The following is a 24885-nucleotide window of genomic DNA, read 5'->3' on the forward strand; positions in this document are numbered from 1 at the left end:
AAAAAATTTGTTTTTACTAACCAAAAAATCCATTGGAAAAAAACCAAACCTATCACTGTTGAGTCAATTGCAACTCATGCAACCCTACAGGACAGAGTAGAACTGCCCCATTGGGTTGCCAAGGCTATAAAAATTTATGGAAGCACACTGCCGCATCTCTCTCCCACAGAGGAGCGAGTGGATTTGAACTTCTGACCTTTCAGTTAGCACCCAAGTGCTTAACCACTGTATCACCAGGGCTCCTTAAAAAAAAAAAAAAAAATTACAGCCCCTAAATCCTTGCTACAAATTTAATGTAATTTAATTCTAATATAATTTTCACCAACATTTATTTTAGTAGAACAAGTACTCCTTTGTGCATTTTAAATCTCTCCAATTGATACATCAAAATGATATTGGTATACTTTTCAGAGCCCCGTCTAAGCATCCAGATAGTCTCAGTCTCTCTCTCTCTCCACACACACAAACAGATCATTTTTTATGTTTTATGTTTAGAATGGTATAAAACAGTAGTCTCACAAAGGGGTACAAAATGTCATTGTAGGTTCAAATTCACCATACAGCCAAAAATGGGGGAGAAAAAAAGCGAGGAGACATGGACAAAATGGTAGGTGTTTCAAAAATTATTTTTATTGTTACATTCCAAAGAGAACAAAGGAAGAAAAAGCCAGTTATCCAATAACTGTTATGCCTCTCCAGGGAAGGCAGCTAGAACCTCAGTCCTAGTTCAAACTGCACACACTAGAGCTCACACTGCTGCCTCCCCATATGACCAGAAATGCTGACAAATATGTGTATGTCATCAATCCAGGGAGGCTTGGGTTTAAAAGAAAATTTCTCTATTGCAAGTGTCCATGTCCTTAGGATGTGTCCTGTAAGATACTAAAAGAAGATGAGAAAGACCATACATACCAGGACTATATGTTTAGTCATTAGAGTAAACTAGCAAATGACCAGTTTGTTCTTGGATGCATTGCATCAGACATCACAGTACATGGAGAGATTCTGCATCTTGTGAATAGCCATCAGGCATTTCAGATCCAGTTCACCAGGAAGTACAGCCATAGGCCAACCAACTGCTTAGCTAATATAGTCAGTGCAAAATTCAAATGGGTAAGTCTGGAACTTCGATGAGGCTGGCTACACTGCAAAATATAAATGAAATTTGAAAACAAGAGGTAAAGTCTATTTACCTCTATTTAATAAAGTGACTTGAGAAAAATTAAGCACTTCCCACGCATCTCCCACCCACCCCCTGCAAAACAAACAAACAACAAAACCTGAAAATTATCTTGAAAACCAAGTCAAAACTATATAGTGAAAAAGAGAGTGCTTGTTCCAGGTGAAGGACTTCAAGATAATTTACAAGGCTGATTTATTTATATTAGTAAAAGTCACAAATAGGAAAAAGTTTATTGGCTGACATTTGAGATGTGTGCTTTCAAAAATGCCTCTATTAATACATTAAGAAAAAAAAAAAAGCACATTTTTGCTTCCAGTTTTGAATCTTCCAGCAAGAGTTTGGTGAAATCAACATGGAGGTTAAAACCCAGCAACACTCAGCCAATTCTTCCTTTGTCTTGTTTCTTTCTAATCGCCTTGAATTTGAATTCCAATTAGCTGAGGACAACATGGCGGTCAAAGACAGATTTTCGCTGCTCTTGAACTTGAAGCTTCCAGCGCTGCTGGGCATATTCTACCTTGTTCAGCACGTTGGCCCGACTGCGGGAGCGGGCTAGCACATCGTGGGCATTTGCAAAAGGCTGGTGATCCTGAAAGTCCAAGAATGGAGAATATCAGGGATGGCGTGACCATTGTAAAACACACACACATAAACCAGCCACAGAGATAGGAGCAGTCGAACTTTTCAAATAACACTGACCAAGCACTCCTAGGCACTTAACTGCCCGTAGGATGAACTAAAGTAGGATGAACTGAACTGTGGAAACAGGCAGTCCAGGAAGCATAAGTGACGAGGGGGCATTTGTGAAATGCTATCATTGACCACCATTTCCAAACAGACTTCCCTTAAGAAGCAAGGATCAGGATAAAGAAAGTGGTCATTCATGTCAAAGAGAAGCCTTTCCTGATGAGATGGGGAAAGAAAATCTATTTTCACATTAACATCTACATTTTACAGATATGGAAAGTAGGGCTTTTCCTTGGCTTATTCAATACTACAGTGAAGCTGGAACTTGACAGGACTGCCTTGTTTTTCCAATTCTGGTAAGTTCTCTGTCTCTGACAGGGTGCAGTCTTACCACTTTTCTATCACTTGTTTTAGTGGATAATATTTGTGTTTTCCTTCTCTGACAGGTTTTCGCCTTATACAAATTCTGGCTTTTGCAGGTATTACTGTATATAGCTAATCTGTAGCAGAGGAAAGACCTGCCTTTTAATTTCCTATTAGAATTGTTTACCTGCCAGCTGGGGCAACATCCACCCTGAAAGATGAGTTGACAGGGTCTTCTTATCTTGGTTGGTTTTAATCTCTCCCTGCACTCCCAACATACTATACTAAATGGACTGGTGCCCAAAAGCCTTTTCATTCTCCCCATTCCCCAATCTATAATAAAATGACAAATAGCTCAAGTACTACAATTACCCTCTATTATCAACGACAGTAAGGAATAATTACTTGTGGATCTCTGTTCAACAGACTTGAATCTTTCATTGCTAAACACTCAGCAGCTTCCATGCTAGATGCTACCTTAGGAAAGATGCTATTCAAGGGTTACCCTGGTATCTAAATAGAAAACCAACCTGTTCTCGTCAAAATAAACCAATACAACTGGATGTTTGTAGTCATTACACAGGAAACCACCGTGCTAATCTATCTATGAATGAGATATAAACACAGCTGCCTAAATGACAAAAAGCATTCAATAGTAATTTATTGCTTCTGTTTGCCTTTTTCCTTGATCTCTTTTCCCAGACCCCATGTTAGCAAGGTTTCTAAATGTTCCAACATAAGATCCAAGTCACAAGCCCTACCCCTTAAACTAAAATTTTCCTCTAGGAGAGAAACAACATTGCTTTGTTCTACATGTCTGACAAAGCTCTATTATATACCCAGGGTAGAAGTCAGCATGTATATGGAAAGCTATATATAACCCCATAACTATATATACATAGGTATAGGTATATATGTGTGTGTGTGTGTGTATATATATATGTATATAACTATGGTTATAACATCTGGTCTTGTTTTTATATCAAGACATTTATACAATGTCTACTTTATCAAAGACCTCAAAGAGGTTTTTTTTTTTTAAAAAAGAATCTTTCCCTGCCTTCTTTGCCAAAATTTTCTGAACTTTTATTTAATTTAGATGAACAGCTCATGCAAATTTCATTTAGTTTTTATTTTTAATTTTACATATAAAAATAATAAAAACAACTCCATAAGTTCAAAATGTTTCAAAGATCTAAGAAAGAAGGTAAAGAAAAGAGGAAGGCTAAAGTTGTAGGATTACTTGATTTTAGGAAATAAAATCGACCGAAGGTCATTTAACAAATGAGAGCAAACATTAAGACTCAGCCTGCCTAACCTTGACTTGGTGTCACATCATTTTGCTCAGCTAGATTAAAATGACTCTATGGGAATACGGTGCTTCAGTGAACTTGTGTATAAAATATTATCATCACTGGTTTGTTTTGACATAAACAAGACTGGGAAAAAGATGTATTTTATCAGCAAAGCACTTCTCAGTTTCATAGTCCTGTTATCTACTCTTCAGCATAGGGTGAGAAGAAGCTTCTTAAGGAACAAATCTAAAGGACTAAACAAACCAGTTAATCCTTTTGATCTGTTCTCCACCTATCAGAACAAGATTGAACCAGCTGTTCATGGTCATGGATGCTGAGAGAATGCAAATAGAGATTTCCCCTTTTTATATGTTTGTTCTTTTTACACCTGATAAAATTACAATGAATACAAAACATGTTTTAATGCAATGCTTTGGTAACAGCGATGATGTGTCACGGATATATGATATGGTAAATATTGTGACTAGTTGCAGTGAGTTTATCTGTACTCTCACTTGGTTTAAAATTCTCTATATTGAACAAAAATGAAAACTGGAATTTGAGAACTTAACAAAAGCACTTTAAAAAGTACATAAATAGTGAAGAACTCACATCTTGGATAAGTAACAATTGTAGAAATATAAATTTAACTTCTTTTTGTTACGGAGTTGTTACCATAAATTCACAGATCTGGTCAGAAAAACCTCTCTTTGCCCAGAATCAGTTTAAAAGCTATGTGAGGGTCGGCCAGGCCTCTCAGAGACAACAGCCTCAACTGGTCATGCAGAATCAATCACTTGTGAGCAAAATGCTTACTAAGTGCATGGCCCCATCAATCAAATGCCTGCCCTACATATTTTCATCTACACATTTGTACATTTATTTCTTGTATGTTCTCTGTGTGTTACATTAACGTTGTCTACTCCTGAAAGCAGAAACTTTGGTGGCGTAGTGCTTAAGAGCTACGGCTGCTAACCAAAAAGGTTGGCATTTAGAATCTACCAGGCACTCCTTGGAAACCCTATGGGGCAGTTCTACTCAGTCCTATAGGATCACTATGAGTTGGAATTGACTCAACAGCAGTGGGTTTTAGCTTTGTTTTTGTTATTCCTGAAAGCAGGACCCAGGTATTTAATGCTGTAAAGGATACAGTTTTAAGTAAAACTTTCTACCTATGTGCCTATAGTGAAAACGATTTATGTGGCCTTTGATACACATTTTCATATGATAGTAGTTCTCAGCAGGGGATGATTTTGTCTCTCAGTGAATGTCAATAGTGCGGAGATTGAGAAACCCTGTTACATATGAATGAAATTAACATGGGAACAGTATCTGATGCTCTAATACTTCTGGTGCGCAACCTCCTGTCCTTCTAGCTCGCTTACTCCACGTCCCCCACTATGCCTGGTTTTCACTTGATACAGAAAAGTTACTTATTATGTACTAAATAAATTAATAAAAGAAGCAAGGGGAAAAGAGGCAAACAGAGGTGTTTCTATGAAAGTTTTTGGCAAAAAAAAAAAAAGAATCCAACATGAAATCTTGTCCAAATAAGCTGAATATTCATAACTGATATTCACAAGACAACAATGTGTTGATCAAAAAGCAGACTCTGTAGTTGCAACTAAAGCCATCCAGTCAGGATTTCCTTTCCCATCTTTTACCAGCAGGTCCACAAGCCATTCCAGAGTAAAGGACTTTTGACTACAGTTGGCAAGGGCTCACTGGCTTTGGCTTTTGAAACTGACTCTTGAAACTCTACTGAGTTCCTTAAATCTACTTTAAGGAACATAGTTCAACAAAATAATACAAGAGAAAAAGTAATCTGTAAAAGAATAATTATAACATATATAATAATGAAATCGTAGAAAATTTAGGAACAAGCCCAAACAGGAGAATGATAAATACATATACTGATACACATATATATGTACATATATATATAAAATTCTCTAAGCTATAAAGAATAACAAGTTTGTGGCCCATGTCGATTTCTGGTCATTTTTGCATGAAATAATGTTAGAGCAAAAAGGAGACCATGAAACAATTTATACACTGATTATATCAACGATATGTACAAATATAAATGTATTTTAAAGACAGGAAGAGAATCTGCAGTGATGGTTTTATTTTTCTCTAGGGTTAAAGATCGTAGTTTGTATTCAAGCGGGAGGAAAAAGGAAATACAGAACATTAGCAGGTTTTTAAGCTGTACTTCATTAAGAAAAAAATGTCATGGCCATCTTGGTTCCCTAAAGCCTCTTCACCTTCTAAAATATTTGGTGATGCTGACAGGAAATGTGCTTGAGTCAGGAGTTGGAGGGGGGCGTGGTGGGAATAAGAGTCTCCTATGCTTTCCTCAATGTAAACTGAGAAATGCAATGACAAATGTGCCCTTGGTACTAAAGGGCAAGGTCTTGTACCAACAAGGATCATGAGTTTAAACCATCACATCTATGGTTTTGGGGGACAGAGGAATCTCCTCAGAAAGGGATATATATTAAAATTAGTACTCTTTAAAAGTTGCTCTAGTTGAGGATCTGCTCCACCATGTGAACATCTACATGTGACTATTTTTCACTTGCATTTTACATCACATAATGACAAGAGACTGGCCATGAGCAGCTCCGGCAGGCTGAGAACTTACCCCAACATCGTCATCACTCTGTATCAACTGTGAGTGTCCAAAGAGGCGTCTCTTCAGGATGGGCTCAACCAAAGTAAGATACACCATGTACAGAAGTAGCAGGCCCAAAATGGAGAGATAAATTATAATGGTAACCTGAAGGAAATTGAAAATAAGTTACGTCTCTGCTCTAACTAAGAAATCAGAATTTTGCACGATAACAGTAAAACCATAGTGAAGACTGATCTATCTGCTAGGCCTACAGGATTTCCACACAAACCAGATGCCAACACAAGAAACAAACTTGACTATTCACCAAAGTTTTATTTAAGGAATAAGAGGAACAAAACCATTTTGTCTTTGAGATCTTTTTGCAAGTCTTCAAAACTCCCATCTTCACCTCCTGCTAATCACTTGTCACCACTGCTGGCACAGCAGTTTTCTTTTTTCAGCTGAATATAGTGTCCTATATTCAGCAGCATTGCTGTCAAAACAATTTAAAGGAACCCTAACAGAAAATGTAATTCAAGTGAATTTCAACAGAAAACTCTTTTAGATCAATTTAGATATACAAATGACTTTTTAGGGTAACAATTTTCTTGAGATCTTAATTTGTGTGCTGTCAAAAGGTATAGCGTGACACACCCACTAAAATGGCTGTAGTAATTTAGACAGATAGTGTTGGGAGGATGTGCGTGGAACTCTCATACATTGCTAGGGAGAATATAAAATAGTACAATATATAGTAGAATATAGCAGAATATAAAATAGTGCAATCACTTGGGACAACCTGACAGTCTCTTAAAAAGTTAAACATAAACCTACCACTCTAAGAAAACCATCCAAGAGAAAGGAAAACATATGTCCACACAAAGACATATAACAGCGTTATTCATAAAGCAAAAAACTGGAAATAATCCAAACATCTATTAGCTGATGAATGAATAAACAAAATGTGGTACATTCATATAATGGAATAGTATTCAGCAATAAAAAGGAATGAAGCACTCATACATGCCACAACATGGATAAACCACAAAAACACGATGCTAAGTGAAAGATGTCAATCACAAAAGACCACATACTGTATGATTCCATTTATATGAAATGTCCAGATCTGCAGAGACAGAAAACAGAATAGTGACTGTCTGGGGCTGGGAGCGGGGATGGGGATTAATTGTATAGGGTCATGACAGATCTTCTTGAGGTGATGGGATTGTTCTAAGACGGGATTGTGGTAATGGTTGCATAACTGTATAAAATTACTATAATTCATAGAATTGTGTAATTACGATGAGTGAATTTTAGGGCATGTAAATTATATACAGAAAAAAAAAGTTTAGAAAAAAGTACAGTGAGGATTTCTCTGCAGTGTAGCACCCTGCTGGACCAGGAGCTCTCCCACAGGATCAATCACAACTGAAATCTTTGTGACTGTTACAACTGACCACCCACGATTTCCTATGAGGCCTTTTTTTGGGAAAGGAATGGGCAGTGACATATAAGAACAATTTGTGAGAAGAACCATCAGCCATGATAGACCCAAATGGTGATTAGAGTTATCCACATTCCATTTCCTACAGGAAAATCTTAAAATCCAGAAGTGACGCTTCTAAAATGATTAAAGAGTCCCTAATTTTGTAATATTACATATGTTTATATATTTACATTTTTGGAAGGCTTGGGAGGACAGAGAGAGGAGGGCTTCATCATGCTACTCTCTCACTAGTCTTTGACGTACATGGCCCACAGAGAAGCTAAGACATTCTTCTGGGACAGGCATTACACACAGGGCGTTCTGTGCCATTTCACATACCTATCTCATATATCCTAATCAAGTCACAAAGCATCTCAATGAGGCAAACAGAGCAGGCCTGCTGCCCCTTCTGGAGCAGGGGAAGGGTCTAACAGGGAAGGGCAGTAGTTTAGGTAATTAAAGCGGAATTAAGATGCCCCTGATTTCCTGTCTTGTTTTGAGACCACCAGGAACTGCTCCAGAAGCAGAAAAGCTGGATTTTTTTTTTTTCTTTTTTACCTTGATGGTAACAGAGCTTCTTTCCTCATATTTGCATTCACAGCGAAGACAGTATGCTTCTACGTCAGGCCCCAGCACAGGCATGGGGTCCACAACATGAAGGCAATCACTGAAATAACAAAGGTAAAATACTGCTTACGCCTGGGTGGATTTTCTGCTTGTATTGATCAAAATACTCCTGAAATTCAGAATAATCATAGGACTTACCCAATGAAAGAATATAAGGAACAAATAATCAGGAAGGCAAAGTAAACTCATTTCCTCTCCTAATATTAATAATTTGGTAAGATTGAACAGTCTAGGGAACCATAAAGATATATATATAGTAGTCATTCATTTTCAAAGGTGCTACTGTTAACAGTTAAATACATCTGAAAAATCACAAAAGGGAGAGAAAAACTATTTAGATCAGTCATGTTTAGACTTGTCAGTTACCAAGCAAAACTGCTTTAAACATTTTAAAGTGACTTGAGGCACTGCTCAAACATAAGATTATTCTCTTTTGTGCATTAACTAACACCATTCTTAACTGCCACAGTGCGACACTCTGAATGCCTACCAAATTTACAGCATGGTAATTCTGAAACTAAAAACTGAACTCTCAAAACCACAGTAAGAAGCAATTGTTTTCCTTAAGGAGCAAAAGCCTAGTGAAATAGCATGGAGAACTGGCATTAGGACAACAAAAATATTTTAAAATGAAAAAGGATTACTGCGAAGAAGTATATAAAAAGTAATAAAAGGCTTTTGTTGTTGTTGTTAGACATTTTTTGTTTATTCCTCTGTCCCCCCTTTTTCCAGGCTACTTATTAGTGGCTTATAAAAAAAAAAAAAAACAATGCTATCAAAAATATGTTTTCCAAGTTAGAAATAGAACTACCATACAACCCAGAATTCCCACTCCTCGGAATATACCCTAGAGAAATAAGAGCCTTCACACAAACAGATATATGCACACCCATGTTTATTGCAGCTCTGTTTACAATAGCAAAAAGCTGGAAGCAACCAAGGTGTCCATCAACGGGTGAATGGGTAAATAAATTGTGGTATATTCACACAGTGGAATACTACGCATCGATAAAGAACAGTGACGAATCGGTGAAACATTTCATGACATGGAGGAACCTGGAAGGCATTATGCTGAGCAAAATTAGTCAGAGGCAAAAAGACAAATATTGTATAAGACCGCTATTATAAGATCTTGAGAAATAGTATCAACTGAGAAGAACACATACTTTTGTGGTACGAGGCGGGGAGGGAGGGAGGGTGGGAGAGGGTTATTTACTGATTAGTTAGTAGATAAGAACTACTTTAGGTAAAGGAAAGGATCATACTCAATACTCGGAAGGTCAGCTCAAGTGACTGGACCAAAAGCAAAGAAGTTTCCGGGATAAACTGAATGCTTCAGAGGTCAGCAGAGCAAGGGCGGGGGTTTGGGGACTATGGCTTAAGGGGACTTCTAAGTCAATTGGCAAAACAATTCTATTATGAAAATATTCTGCATCCCACTTTGAAACGTGGCGTCTGGGGTCTTAAATGCTAACAAGCGGCCCTCTGAGATGCATCAATTGGTCTCAACCCACCTGGATCAAAGGAGAATGAAGAACACCAAGGTCACACGATAACTATGAGCCCAAGAGACAGAAAGGGCCACATGAACCAGAGACCTACATCATCCTGAGACCAGAAGAACTAGAGGGTGCCCGGCCACAACCGATGACTGCCCTGACAGGGAGCACAACAGAGAACCCCTGAGGGAGCAGGCGATCAGTGGGAGGCAGACCCCAAATTCTCATAAAAAGACCAGACTTAATGGTCTGACTGAGACTAGAGGAATCCCGGCGGTCATGGTCCCCAAACCTTCTGTTGGCCCAGGACAGGAACCATTCCCGAAGACAACTCATCAGACATGGAAGGGACTGGACAATGGGTAGGAGAGAGATGATGATGAAGAGTGAGCTACTTGTATCAGCTGGACACTTGAGACTGTGTTGGCATCTCCTGTCTGGAGGGGAGATAGGAGGGTAGAGAGGGTTAGAAACTGGCAAAATTGTCACAAAAGGAGAGATTGGAAGGGCTGACTCATCAGGGGGAGAGTAAGTGGGAGTATGGAGTAAGGTGTATATAAGCTTTTATGTGACAGACTGACTTGATTTGTAAACGTTCACTTAAAGCTCAATAAAAATTATATAAAAAAAATACGTTTTCCTAGAAATCTGTAAAATCCAGGAAAAAAATTATTTCTCCCCTCAGCTATTAAAAGCCTACAACTTAGTAATTAGAGTCCCTGGATGGTGCAAACGATTAACACACCCAACCGTTGACCAAAAGGTTAAAGGTTCGAAAGGCCTGGCAACGTAAGCCCAAAAAATTAACCACTGGAACCCCAATGGGGCACAGCTCTACTCTGACACACATGGGGTCTCCATGAGTTGGAGTCGATGGCAACTGGTCACAGAAAACATTAGTGACTGAAAAGGACCAGAATCCAGGGCTCCTGTCACCTTGGTCAGTACCCCCCCCCTTATCTCTCTCAACCTTAGGAAAATGAGGTTCATCTTCTATTTAGTTTCCTATTTCAGCCTCAGAAGCCTCCTTCAGTCACAACACCTAAGAATTACTTCAGAACCTAAGTGCTGAGTAAGTATTGAGTGTTTCTTTTGAAACACAAATACAGTTAAGTAACAAAGAGGTGTTGAGTGCCTTGCAAAATTTGTGCAGGTACATAAGTTCTGGTTGACCAGTCATTATAAACAGAGCCTAGATACAGAGCTCAATTCCTTTAGGAACTAGACAACACCTCCCCCTAGTGCCAAAAGGAGAAAATTATCAGCTTTCAGCCACACCCTAAACAAAACCAGAGAACTCAGGCAGCATAAACCAACAAGGAATTAAAGTTAGCAAATGGACAAAATGGGAGGCCTAGGAAACAGAAGGTAAAAATATATCTAGGACCTCAAGATATTGGAAGCCTCATAAAGCTATAACATCCTAGTTAATCATAACTTGCCTACCCTTCTAAAGCCGGTTAAACACCTTCACTGCCAATTGGGAACCTATCCCCATTAAAAGGTTGAGCTATAGGAAGGAAGTGAGGAAGGGTGGAAAAATCCCAAGCAAGCCTTGTTTTCAACTGTCTATTTTCAAAGCTCCCTTGTACAGACCAATAATCAGGGATGAGTGACATGGTTTTGAGTCGTGAATAACGAAAAGTCAGTGAAAAGATCAGTGCTAAACACTTGAATGGTGAGTTCATTTGGCCTTGAAAGAATAGGCATCACATTCTATTACTGATATTAAAATAAACTGATGGTGAATGTTCAATATATTTGAAAAATTATAGAAATAACTTAAAGATTTATTTGAGCTTTCTTCTATCATATAAAGTGACTCACTGATATAAAACCTATAAGTATATAGACAGATTGTAAATAAGTTAAAGTGGAACAAAGAACTTATAGGAAGCTCTCAAGAACACACTTAACAAGTATTAGACTGAACCTAATGTGTATCATGGGAAGAACACCAGAGAAACTACATATGCCCCAAGGCTTCCATTTCTTTTTCAAAGTCAGATTGGAATATCTTAACTGAATGAATTCAATCATGCTTTCAAACGCTTTGCTGTGTTTTCACAGCTGTGAAATCAAGCACATGGGAGAGTACCTAGTATTTGGAACTATTTTCCTCCTGTGCCTAGCCTGGCAATCTTCCACTGTATTACAAATCATAAAATATCACAATTCCATGGGAAAGAGCACATTCATCCTACTCTAAAACAACTGCTTCCCAATGGTTTCCTTGAACATATAGGAAAAACTAACATCTGTTAGGCCCACTGTGGTGAATAGAGAAGGCTGCTGGTAGCTAGCCAGCCAGGATCCCAGTCATCACAGGCCTGCCTGATTACTCCAAGAGCTGGATCAATATATCCTGGCATGTGTGTAATCTATTCGTGATGGCACATTGATTGGGAAAGTCTGATATACATGGCTCATTTCCATTCCTTCCTAAGCCTCTGCCACTTTTAAACATAGCCTCCCACAATTGGAAATACATGATTAAAACCTACAAAGTTGTAAAAAATATAACCCAGATAAATGAGTCTTTACTGGGATCTACAATCAACGCCCAGGGAAGCAGCAGTCAAGAAATCAAATGAAGAAGCAGGGCCAAAATGGCAGAGTAGTCAGATGCTTCCTGTCGTCCCTCTTAAAACAAAGAGAAAAAAAAGAAAAAATGAATCCATTATATATGACAGTTTAGGAGCCCCGGACATCAAAGACAAAGTTGAGGAGTCGGACTGAGTGGCAGGGGGAGGGAGAGACAGTTCAGAAGCAGTAAGGACTTGCCAGACCTGACCTGGCCGGCACCCTGGAGGCTGAAGCCTTTGGCGCACAAGGGCTGAGGCAAGCAGTGGCACTCAGGACATGTTTTCCACACCAGGAGAGGCTGAGAGGAGGAGAGTCTGCTCATGCCTCCGGAACCAAGAAAAGGCAGCACTCATTCTGCGAAAGTTCAGTGCAAGGGTCTAACCTAATGCCCAGGATCAAAAAAAACCCTTTCCCCCTCTGGGAAGTACCTCTCTCCCATTCACCCACCCCTTCCTCACTCTGCTCCAGTCCCAGTCATGCGTCAGCAATTGCCAGGCCCCCTGGGCCAGAAGTGGGACCCATCACAAGCCCTTAGCCATTCTCCCAGCTTTGGAGAGGAAACAAATTAACAAATAGGAAAAAATAATCTGCCAGCTCCCCTAAGCCAGGAACTCAGAGTAGGCACAGCCCCTTTGCCTAGGCACAGGCATAAGGGATTCACAGACTGTGAATGTCTTTTACCCCTGCCTATACCTGTGTGGGCCCATTTCAACAGGGTAGGCCCTCATTAGCACAATACAACAGGGTATATACATGAAGCCTATTTTCAATTGCAACAGGTAAGCAGCAGTGGCAGATTCATGACATTTGATACCACCTTGCCCATTAAGCAGGGTCCTCACCCACCCACATCAGGACCCTGAGGACTGGTGGCTCCACCGACTCCACCTAAGCACCCACAACAGGGGTCCAAGAACAAGTGGTGTCCTGCAGTCCTTACAGCCAACAGCATTGGGTACCCAAAGTCCAGCTGCAAAACCCACCCACCTATGAACTCTAGGGAACAGGAATATACCTTCCACCCAGGGGCTCCGGGGCACCCGTCAGCCCCCTATCTTGCTCAGCACATAATTCCCTAATGCAGCCAGATACCTGTGCCTACTCCAGTCACCCCTATGTAGCCCTGCCCGTATAGGACTGTAGGTGAGAGCCTGCACCACACACTCAGGGACTGACGACCTGGACTCCTAAGCTGAATCCACACAAGAAAAGTAAATGGACTCCTGGGCTCACATACCTAGTAACAGCTCTAACCACTTGGTGACATGATAGCTTCAAAGAGCCAATAATCAAAGTAGCTCACATGACCAGTCTATTTGGGCATATCAAAACAAAACAAGAAGTTAGGACACAGTAAGCAAACATAAAATAAATAAATATAACAACTTACTGATAGCTCAAAGACAACAGTCATTATCAAATCACATAAACAGGTAGACCACGATGGCTTCATCAAGTGACCAAAACAAAGAACCAAGAAACCTCCTAAAGGAAGATTAGATCTTGGAATTACTGGGGGTAGAATTCAAAAGATTAATATACAGAGCTCTTCAAGAGATCAGGAAGAAGATCAAGCAAAAGGCAGGCCAAGCCAAGGAACACACAGACAAAGCAACAGAGGAACTTAAGAAGGTTATTCAAGAGCATAATGACAACTTTAACAGGCTGCAAGAACACACAGACACAGCAATCAGAAATCCAAAAGATTAACAATAAAATTTCAGAGTTGGACAACTCAATAGAAAGTCATAGGAGCAGAATTGATGCAATGGAAGTCAGAATTAGTGAGATTGAAGATAAAGCACTTGACACCAATTTATTTGAGGAAAAATCAGATAAAAGAATTTTAAAAAATGAAGAAACCCCTAGAATTATGTGAGACTATCAAGAGGAATAACCTATGAGTGACTGGAGTACCAGAACAGGGCGGGGATAACAGAAAATACAGAGAGAATTGTTGAAAATTTGTCGGCAGCAAACTTTCCAGATGTTGTGAAAGATGAGAAGATATCTACCCAAGAAGCTCATCGAACCCCACACAAGGTAGATCCTAAAAGAAAGTCACCAAGACATATTATAATCAAACTTGCGAAAACCAAAGATAAAGAGAGAATTTTAAGAGTGGCTGGGGATAAACAAAAAGTCACCTACAAAGGAGAGTCAACAAGGCTAAGCTTGGACTAAAAAAAAAAAAAAAATTTTTTTTTTTTTTTGGGGGCTACTCAGCAGAAACCATGTAGGTAAGAAGGCAATGGGATGACATATAAAGCCTTGAAGGAAAAAAAGTGCCAACCAAGAATTATATATCCATCAAAACTGTCTCTCAAATATGATGGCAAAAATGGGGTGTTTTCAGATAAATAGAAGTTAAGGGAATTTGTAAAAACCAAACCAAAATTAGAAGAAATACTAAAGGGAGTCCTCTGGTTAGAAAATTGGTAACATCAGATAAAAACCCAAGACTAGAACACAGGACAGAACAACCAAATATCAACCCAAATACAGAAGTCACAAAAACAAATCCAAGCTAAAACACTGAAAATAGGGAAACAATATGTAAAAAATAGAGACATCAATATGTAAAAGATGACAACATTAAAACAAAAAAGAAGGACTAAGTAATGTAGTCATAGAATTTTTCCATGGAGAGGAAGTCAAGGCAACATCAAGAAATAAAACACTGGTTTAAACTTACAAAAATAGAGGTAAATATTAAGATAACCACAGAGAAAACTAACAATCCTACTCATCAAAATAAAAGAGAAGAAAAACATGAAGACTCAGCAAATACAAAATCAACAACAATGAAAAAGAAAAATGACTCAGCACAGAAAATTAAGCGGAACAAAGAAATCATCAACACACACACAAAAGACATTAAAATGGCAGCACTAAACTCATACCTATCAATAATTACACTGAATATAAATAGACTAAACGCATCAATAAAGAGACAGAGTGGCAGAATGGATAAAAAAAAGATTCATCTATATACCACCTATAAGAGACACATCTCAGACTCGAAGATACAAACTAAAACTCAAAGGGTAGAAAGAAATATATAAAAATATAAACAGTAATCAAAAAAGAACAAGGGTGGCAATATTAATCTCTGACAAAATAGACTTTAAAACAAAATCTACCACAAAGGATAGGGAAGGACACCGTATAATGATTAAAGCATCAATACACCAGGAGGACATAACCATAATAAATATTTATGCACCCAACGACAGGGCTCCAAAATACATAAAACAAGCTCTAAAAGCACTGAAAAGAGAGATAGACAGCTCCACAATAATAGTAGCAGACTTCAACACACAACTTTCTATGAAGGACAGAACATCCAGAAAGAAACTCAATAAAGAAATGGAAAACCTAAATGCCACAATCAACCAACTTGATCTCATAGACATACACAGAACACTCCACGCAACAGCAGCCAAGTATACTTTCTTTTCCAATGCACATGGAACATTCTCCAGAATAGACCACATATCAGGCCACAAAGCAAGCCTTAACAGAATCCAAAACATCGAAATATTACAAAGCATCTTTTCTGACCAAAAGGCATAAAAGTAGAAATCAATAACAGAAAAGCAAGGAAAAAAAATCGAACAACTTGGAAAGTGAACAACACCTTGCTCAAAACTACTTGGTTATAGAAGAAATCAAAGACTTAATAAAGAAAATCATGGAACCAAATGAGAATGAAAACACATCCTACCAGAACCTTTGGGACACAGCAAAAGCAGTGCTCAGAGGTCAATTTATTGCAATAAATGTACAAATCCAAAAAGAAGTGGCCAAAATCAAAACATTAACCCTACAACTTGAACAGATAGAAAGAAGGCAGCCAAAGAAGTCCACAGGCAACAGAAAAAGAAGGAAATAATAAATATTAGAGCAGAAATAAATGAAATAGAGAATAGAAAAAAAACTGAAGGCGTTAACAAGACCAAAAGCTGGTTCTTTGAAAAGATCAACAAAATCAATAAACCACTGGCCAAACTGACAAAAGAAAAACAGGAGAGGAAGCAAATAACCTGAATAAGAAATGAGATGGGTGACATCACAACAGACCTAACAGAAATTAAAAGAATCATAACAGAATACTCTGAAAAACTGTACCCTAACAAATTTGAAAACCTAGAGGAAATGGACAAATTTCTAGAAACACACTACCTACCTAAACTAATACAAACAGAGGTAGAACAACTAAATAAACCTGTAACAACAGAAGAGATTGAAAAGGTAATTAAAAAACTCCCAACAACAACAACAAAACCCCTGGCCCTGACAGCTTCACTGGAGAATTCTACCAAACTTTAAGAGAAGAGTTAACACCACTACTACTAAAGGTATTTCAGAGTATAAAAAAGGATGGAATACTCCCGAACTCATTCTATGAAGCCAGCATAACCCTGATACCAAAACCAGGTAAAGACACCACAAAAAAAAAAAAGAAAGAAAATTACAGACCAATATCCCTCATGAAGATAGACACAAAAATCCTTGACAAAATTCTAGCCAATAGAATTCAACAACATATCAAAAAAAAAAAATTCACCATGACCAAGTGGGATTCATACCAGGTATGCAGGGATCATTCAACATTAGAAAAACAATCAATGTCATCCATCGTATAAATAAAACAAAAGACAAGAACCACATAATCTTATCAATTGATGCAGAAAAGGCATTTGACGAAGTCCAACACCCACTCATGATAAAAAGTCTCAGCAAAATAGGAATAGAAGGGAAATTTCTCAATGTAATAAAGGGCATTTATACAAAGCCAATAGCAAACATCATCCTAAATGGAGAGAGTCTGAAAGCATTCCCCTTGAGAATGGGAAACAGACAAGGATGCCATTTATCACTCCTCTTATTCAACATTGTGCTGGAGGTCCTAGCCAGAGCAATTAGGCTAGATAAAGAAATACAGAGCATCCAAATTAGGAAGGAAGAAGTAAAAGTATCTCTATTTGCAGCTGATATGATGTTATACACAGAAAACCCCAAAGAATCCACAAGAAAACTACTGGAACTAATAGAAGACTTCAGCAGAGTATCAGGATACAAGATAAACATACAAAAATCCATTGGGTTCCTCCACACCAACAAAGAGAACATCAAAAAGGGAATCACCAAATCAATACCATTTATAATAGCCCCCAAGAAGATAAAATACTTAGGAATAAATCTTACCAGAGGCACAAAAGACCTATACAAAGAAAACTACAAGACACTATTGCAAGAAACCTACACAAGTGGAAAAATATACCTTGCTCATGGATCAGAAGATTCAACCTGTGAAAATGTCAATTCTACCCATTGATCTACAGATACAATGCAATCTCGATCCAAATTCCAATGACATTTTTAAACGAGATGGAGAAACAAATCACCAACTTATACAGAAAAGGAAGAGGGCCTGGATAAGTAAAGCATTACTGAAGAAAAAAGAACAAAGTGGTGGGCCTCACATTACTTGATTTTAGAACCTATTATACCACCACGGTAGTCAAAACAGCCTGGTACTGGTACAACGACGGATACATGAACTAGTGGAAAAGAATTGAGAACTCAGACATAAATTTGTCCACCTATGACAACAACAACCTATGAGCAGCTGATATTTGACAAAGGTTCTAGTCCATTAAGTGGGGAAAAGACAGTTTCTTTAACAAACAGTGCTGGCATCACTGGATATCCATCTGCAAAAAAATGAAACAAGAACCATACCTCATACCATGTAAAAAACTAATTCAAAATGGATCAAAGACCTAAATATAATATCTAAAACAATAAAGATCATGGAAGAAAAAATAGGGACAATGCTAGGAGCCCTAATAATACATGATATAAACAGAATACAAAACATAACTAAAAATGCACAAACGTCAGAGGAGAAACTAGATAACTTGGAGCTCCTAAAAATCAAACACTTGTGCTCATCAAAAGACTTCACCAAAAGAGTAAAAAGACATCCTACAGACTGGGAAAAAATTTTTGGCTACGACATATCCAATCAGGGTCTAACCTCTAAAATCTACAAGATACCGCAAAACCTCAACAACAAAAAGACAAATAACCCAATTAAAAAATGGGCAAAGGATATGAACAGGCACTTCACCAAAGACGACATTCAAGTGGCTAACAGATACATGAGGAAAAAGCTCAAGATCATTAGCCATTAAAGAAGTCCAAATCAAAACTACAATGAGAGACCATCTCACCCCAACAAAGCTAGCATTAATCCAAAAAACACAAAATAATAAATGTTGAAGAGGTTGTGGAGAGGCTGGAACACTTATACATTGCTGGTGGGAATATAAAATGGTACAACCACCTTGGAAATCGATTTGGCACTTCCTTAAAAAGCTAGAAATAGAAGTACTATACAATCCAGCAATCCCACTCCTTGATCCTAGAGAAATAAGAGCCCTCACACAAATAGATATATGCACACCCATGTTCACTGCAGCATTGTTCACAACAGCAAAAAGATGGAAACAACATAGGTGTCCATCAACAGACGAATGGATAAACAAATTATGGTATATTCACACAATGGAATACTGCGCAACAATAAACAACAATGATGAATCCGCAAAACATCTCACAACATAGATGAGCCTGGAAGGCATTATGCTGAATGAAATAGTCACAACAGGACAAATATTGTTTAAGACCACTATTATAAGAACTCAAGAAAAGGTTTAAACACAGAAGAAAACATTCTTTGATGGTTAAGAGGGTGGGGAGGGAGGGAGAGGGGAATTCACTAGATGTAAAAAAAAAAAAAAAAACCCATTGCCATCTAGTCAATTCTGACTTTTAGCAACCCTATGGGACAGAGTAGAATCGCCCCATATGATTTCCAAGAAGCGCCTGGTGTATTCAAACTGCCGACCTTTTGGTTAGCAGCCGTAGCTATTTACCACCACGTCACCAGGGTTTCCTACTAACTAGACAGTAGACAAGAATTATCTTAGGTGAAGGGAAGGACAGCTCACAATACAGGGGAAGTCAGCACAACTGGACTAAACCAAAAGCTAAGAAGTTTCCTGAACAGAACCAAACACTCCAAGGGACAGAGTAGCAGGGGCGGGGATCTATACCTAGGTTAACTGGCATGCCAAAGTTTATTAAGAAAACGTTCTGCATTCCACTTTCGTGAGTGGCGTCTTAAAAGCTTGAGAGCAGCCATCTAAGATGCATCAAGTGGTCCCAACCCACCTGGAGCAAAGAAGAATGAAGAACACCAAAGACACAAGGAAAATACTAGCCCAAGAGACAAAAGGGCCACACAAACCGAAGACTCCATCAGCCTGAGACCAGAAAAACTAGATTGTGCCCAGCTACCACCAGTGATCGCCCTAACAGGGAACACAACAGAGAGTCCCTGACAGAGCAGGAGAAAACCGTGGCGCAGAACTCAAATTCACGTAAAAAGACTAGACTTAATGGTCTGACTGAGACTAGAGGAACCCCAGAAGATACGGCTCCCAGACTCTCTGTTAACACAGAACTAAAACCATTCCCGAAGCCAACTCCTCAGACAAAAATTAGACTGGACTATAAAACATAAAATAATACCTGTGAAGAGTGTGCTTAGTTTAAGTAGATACATGGGACTAAATGGGCAGCTCCTGTCTGCAGGCATGATGAGAAGAAAGAAAGGATAGGAGCTGGCTGAATGGACACAGGAAACCCGGAGTAGAAGGGTGGAGTGTGCTGTCCCATTATAGGGATTGCAATTAGGGTCACATAACAATATGTGTATAAAATTTTGTATGAGAAATTAACTTGAGCTGTAAACTTTCACCTAAAGCACAATGTGAAAAAAAAAAGAAAGAAAGAAATCAAAGGACCACTGCATTGGGCAAATATGTTGCAAAAGACCTCTTTAAAGCGTTAAAAAGCAAAGATGTCACCTTGAGGACTAGGTGCACCTGACCCAAGCCATTGTGTTTTCAATCATCTCATACGCACATGAAAGCTGGACAAAGAATAAGGAAGACCAAAGAAGAATTGATGCCTTTGAATTATGGTGTCGGTGAAGAATACTGAATATACCGTGGACTGCCAGAAGAACAAACAAATTTGTGTTAGAAGTACAGCCAGAATGCTCATTGGAAGTGAGGATGGCAAGACTTCATCTCACATACTTTGGACATGTTGTCAGGAGGGACCAGTTCCTGGAGAAGGACATCATGCTTGGTAAAGTAGAGGGTCAGTGAAAAAGAGTAAGACCCTCAATGAGATGGACTGACACAGTGGCTATAACATTGGGCTCAAACATAACAATTGCGAGGATGGTGCAGGACCAGGCAGTGTTTTGTTTCTGTTGTACACAGGGTCTCTATGAGTGGGAGCTGACTTGACAGTACCTAACAACAACAACAAATGAGGCTTGTTTACCTTCCACTGAGAAGCAAGCACAAGAAAGACTTCTTAAAAAAATTGGGGGGATAGAAGGGGAAGGCACAGGAAGGTAGCTATTGGTAGTTTACGTGCCATTAGCTCAGCCCTATCCCCATATGAGGAAACCCTGGTGGCGTAGTGGTTAAGTGCTATGGCTGCTGACCAAAAGGTCAGCAGTTCGAATCCAGCAGGCGCTCCTTGGCAACTCTATGGGGCAGTTCTACTCTGTCCTATAGGGTTGCTATGAATTGGAGTCGACTAGATGGCAATGGGTTTTTGTTTTCTGGTTTATCCTCTCTACGTGGGGCCTAGGGTTTTGGCTATATTCCTTTAGGGTGACACCATGCAATTGGAGCCTTACTCTCATTTTTTGAAATGTAAATAGAATTTGACACTTTTGGTAAAAAAAAAAAAAAAAATACTGTATACATTGGACGAAAATTCTATGTCAGCAGTAACAACCATGGGAAGAAGTTTGACAAGTAATTCAATAAACTAGAATACTTACCAATCTTTCTGGGATATGTTCTTATTATAAATATGCCCAGAGTTATCTTTATAAGGAGGACAAATACATTTACACCGGACATCTTCGAAATTCTGTAACCAAAACGGAAACTTAGTATAGCTTGTTGACAGTTTATTAATATTTTTAAAAACTGTGCCATATACGCTTTGCTAAGCATCCCCTGCCAAATACTCTGAAATCATTCAATTAAAACTTTAAATACCTTTGAGAGATACAAGTTTTAAAAAGCTATAAATTCTTTTATGATATTAATATGAATCATTATATATTACATAAAAAATATCTAATACACAATCTGTGACTTGTAACTTTATCACCATCTATCTCCCAGTGGAAAAACACACAGTAAACACATAGTAGTTATACCTGTAAATAAGAATGCTGATTACAAAGAGATGGGGAAAGAATCAAACTAAAAACTATTCGCAATTCACAAGGCATAATTCTTCTAACCACCATCCTTCCATCCTTTGGCAGAAGGCACTGACATGGACAGAAGCAGTTGAGCTAGAGTTCTATAAGGGATGATGTTTTAGAGGCACCCAGCCATAACTAGAAAGAAACTACATAAGGGAAGTAGCTTGATTCTAGCTGAGATCAGTATGGTTTACCCTCTCCAGCAAACTTTGCTTCTAATTCCTGATACACAGTGTCTTAGCTTCTTAGTGCTGCTATAACAGAAATACCACAAGGGGGTGGCTTTAACAAACAGAAATTTACTTTCTCACAGTTTAGGCTCAAAGTCTGAATTCAGGGCACCAGTGCAGGGAAGGCTTTCTCTCTCTGTCAGCTCTGGGGGAAGGTCCTTGTCTCTTTTCAATTTCTGTTCCTAGGATGTTTCCCCCATTTGTGTTTCCTTGCTTCTATGTCTAATCTGTTCTTTTATATCTCAAAAGTGATCAGTTTAAGGCATACCGTCATGCATATGGCCTCATTAACATAACAAAGAAAACCTTATTCCCAAATGAGATTATATCCACAGGTATAGGGGTTATGATTTACAACATATTTTGGGGGGACACAGCTGAATCCATAACAAACAGGGAGGAGGGCAACTACCAACAAAGCAAGTTTCAAGAGGTGGAAGAAGAGGTGACTAAATATCTGGGTAGAGGGTGCGGGAGATGCTTCCTCAGCAAAGAGGAATCTATCTGAGATGGCAGTGGCTCTTCAGTCCCCAAAACACTGCTCCTATATACAGTGGTCTGTCTGGCAGAGATGTTCACAATTCATTTGGCAACCACTTAGTGAGCATTTGCTCTGTACCACACCTTGTGCTCTTAAAGGGGATTCAGATAAGGGTAAAACGTGGTTCCTGCCCTTAATTAGGACACACCCTAGTGAAACAGACTGATAAGTACATGATTACAATTCACTGCATAAAGTAACGGAGATATGCAGAAGGTATCAACAATGTTTTGAAAGTCAGGAGACTTGCTGCTGCTGGTGTCTGGTTGGAGACAGGAAAGGTTTCAGAAAGAATGCTTCATCAAAAATACCTGCCTGCCTGTAGCCTGTCTTTCCCCACCCCTGTATTCAAAGATGGAGCCCTGGTGGCACAGTGGTTAAAACTCGGCTGCTAACCAAAAGGCCAGCAGTTCAGATCTACCAGCCCCTCCTTGGAAACCCTATGGGGCAGTTGTACTCTGTCCTGCAGGGTCGCTATGAGTCGGAATGACTCAACAGCAGCATTTTTTTTTTTTTAAATATTCAAAGATGTTATTGATTAAAGCTCCTATTTTTAAAAATGCATTGTTTGCCCATCATGTTACGCAGGTTTCTCCTGTTTTTCCTGATAACAAGCTAGCTCATCAAGGAATGTTTTTTGTTTCTATAATGATCTCGAATCCCATAAGGTATAAGTCACTATTATGCTTTCAAAATACATACGCATAAGCACTCATAATATGAATTTGGAAATAGAAATATGTGTACCTTTGTGAGGCTCTCTATCGTTAACTATAAACCAAGAAGATGTTATTTAGAAAATTTCTGAACTTAAACAATCTAATTTCTAACCTAGAAGAAAAATGTGACATTCGGCTAATCTCTATCCCTGAAGAAATGACATAACACACTAATCTTTGACATCACATTGGCCCTTATTGTGTGAGGCAAAGGTGGAATTTCATAAATAAACCCTGAATTTCTGCTCACTCACCGAGAAAAGGCAGAGGTAAACACCTAGAGCCCACTGAAACTCTGCCTGCTACCACCAACCTCAGACCCTAGCTATGAGGGACCTCCGCTGAGTTCAAGCCGTGGTTAAGCCTTCTTCCCAAGACCTCTCATTAAAGGTAAAAGCCTGAAGCATAAAGATTTGGACTCTAACCTTTGAATTAACATTGTAATTGTTAATTCTGATTCTCTGGTTCTAAATGAATGTTGTAAGGTCTTGTGTGCCTTGCCATGACTACCCTACAACAAATTAAATGAGTTTATGGGTGACAAACCTGAGTATCTCTCTATTAACTTTCTAAGATTAAAGCCTTACATGACAAAGAGGAAGCACAAACTTGTATGGGACCAGGGCAGATATGGCGGTTAGGGGCACCATGGGAACCAGCTAGCAGCATGAGGGGACTAGAAGGAACAAGACACAGAACAGGGAAGGGCCATAATAGCACCTCTGTAGTTTGGTTCCTCCTTTGCCCAATAAATTACCAGGAAGAGGGAAGACAAGAAAGGGCCCAGGAAGTCCTGAAAGGAGTGTGGTGAGGATATTAAGCCGGAGAGAGATACTCGGTAGGTCCTTTTGGGAGGGAAAGCTGCCAGTAGGTGCAAGTTTCTACAATGGAAAGGGAATCTGTTCAGGGATGAGTTGAGATGAAAGTCAGTCGGTAAGAGAGCAGACTTCTGTGAGATGGGGGCTGCCTGTCATTTTGGCTTGGGGGTTTGGAGACCCGTGAATCTGGAGGAGGGTGGGTAGTCTCTCAGTGCTTAAGGGTGGAATGTAGGGTTGCTCTTACAGATGGAAAGGTTGTAAAGTTTGAGGTGGGTGCTGTCAGGGCTGGGATGGGAAATGTCAGTGGGGTGGGGGAGTTGCTGCTCGGGCTGTGAGGCATCGTCACGGCTGGGTAGAGAGGAGGGGTAGACTATCAAGGCTGCAGAGAGGGGAGTATTGTCTGGGCTGGGGCGGGGGTAGTGACAGTCAGACCGTCAAGGCTGGAGGGCAAGAGTGGTGCTACCAGGCTTACGGGTGGGGGTTTGCCGAGGCTATGAAGCTACGGGTCGGGCTGTCAGTGCTGGGGGAGGTAGGAGGTTGGGAGCAGGCTGACAGGCTCTGTTTTCGCAAGGCAAGGCCGAAGGCAGGGGAGGAGCTGCTGTCAGGAGCAAAGGCTGGGCGGGACTCACCTTGGCGGCGTCTGACAGCTGCACGAGGAGCAGAACCGAGAGCGCCAGGCACGACAGGCTGAGCATGGAGCCAAGGCGAAAGAGGCCTCCCCACAGGGCCGCCATCGCGGACAGGCCGAGCTGTCCCCACAGCCTGGAGCCCCGAGACCTGCTCCCGGCTCAGGCTGGGGATCTCCGGCACCTCCGCCCGCACTTCCGTCTAGGCCACCTCGTCACGGGCCGCGCC

The 24885-nt window shown here is 39.6% G+C and overlaps 1 protein-coding gene across 1 annotated transcript; it reads right to left on the reverse strand.

The window, feature by feature from the left end:
• Positions 1-614: 614 nt before the first annotated feature.
• On the reverse strand, positions 615-24885 carry TMEM9B (TMEM9 domain family member B). The gene is made up of 5 exons (XM_049890335.1): positions 24660-24885; positions 21285-21376; positions 8190-8298; positions 6176-6310; positions 615-1772 (listed from the first exon to the last, which is right to left on the reverse strand). Exons 1-5 carry the CDS (start codon positions 24762-24764, stop codon positions 1617-1619), a joined length of 597 nt encoding a protein of 198 aa, XP_049746292.1. The 5' UTR covers positions 24765-24885; the 3' UTR covers positions 615-1616.

The sequence above is a fragment of the Elephas maximus genome, chromosome 7 (assembly GCF_024166365.1).
Source record: "Elephas maximus indicus isolate mEleMax1 chromosome 7, mEleMax1 primary haplotype, whole genome shotgun sequence".
In the NCBI taxonomy this organism is placed as follows: Eukaryota; Metazoa; Chordata; class Mammalia; order Proboscidea; family Elephantidae; genus Elephas; species Elephas maximus.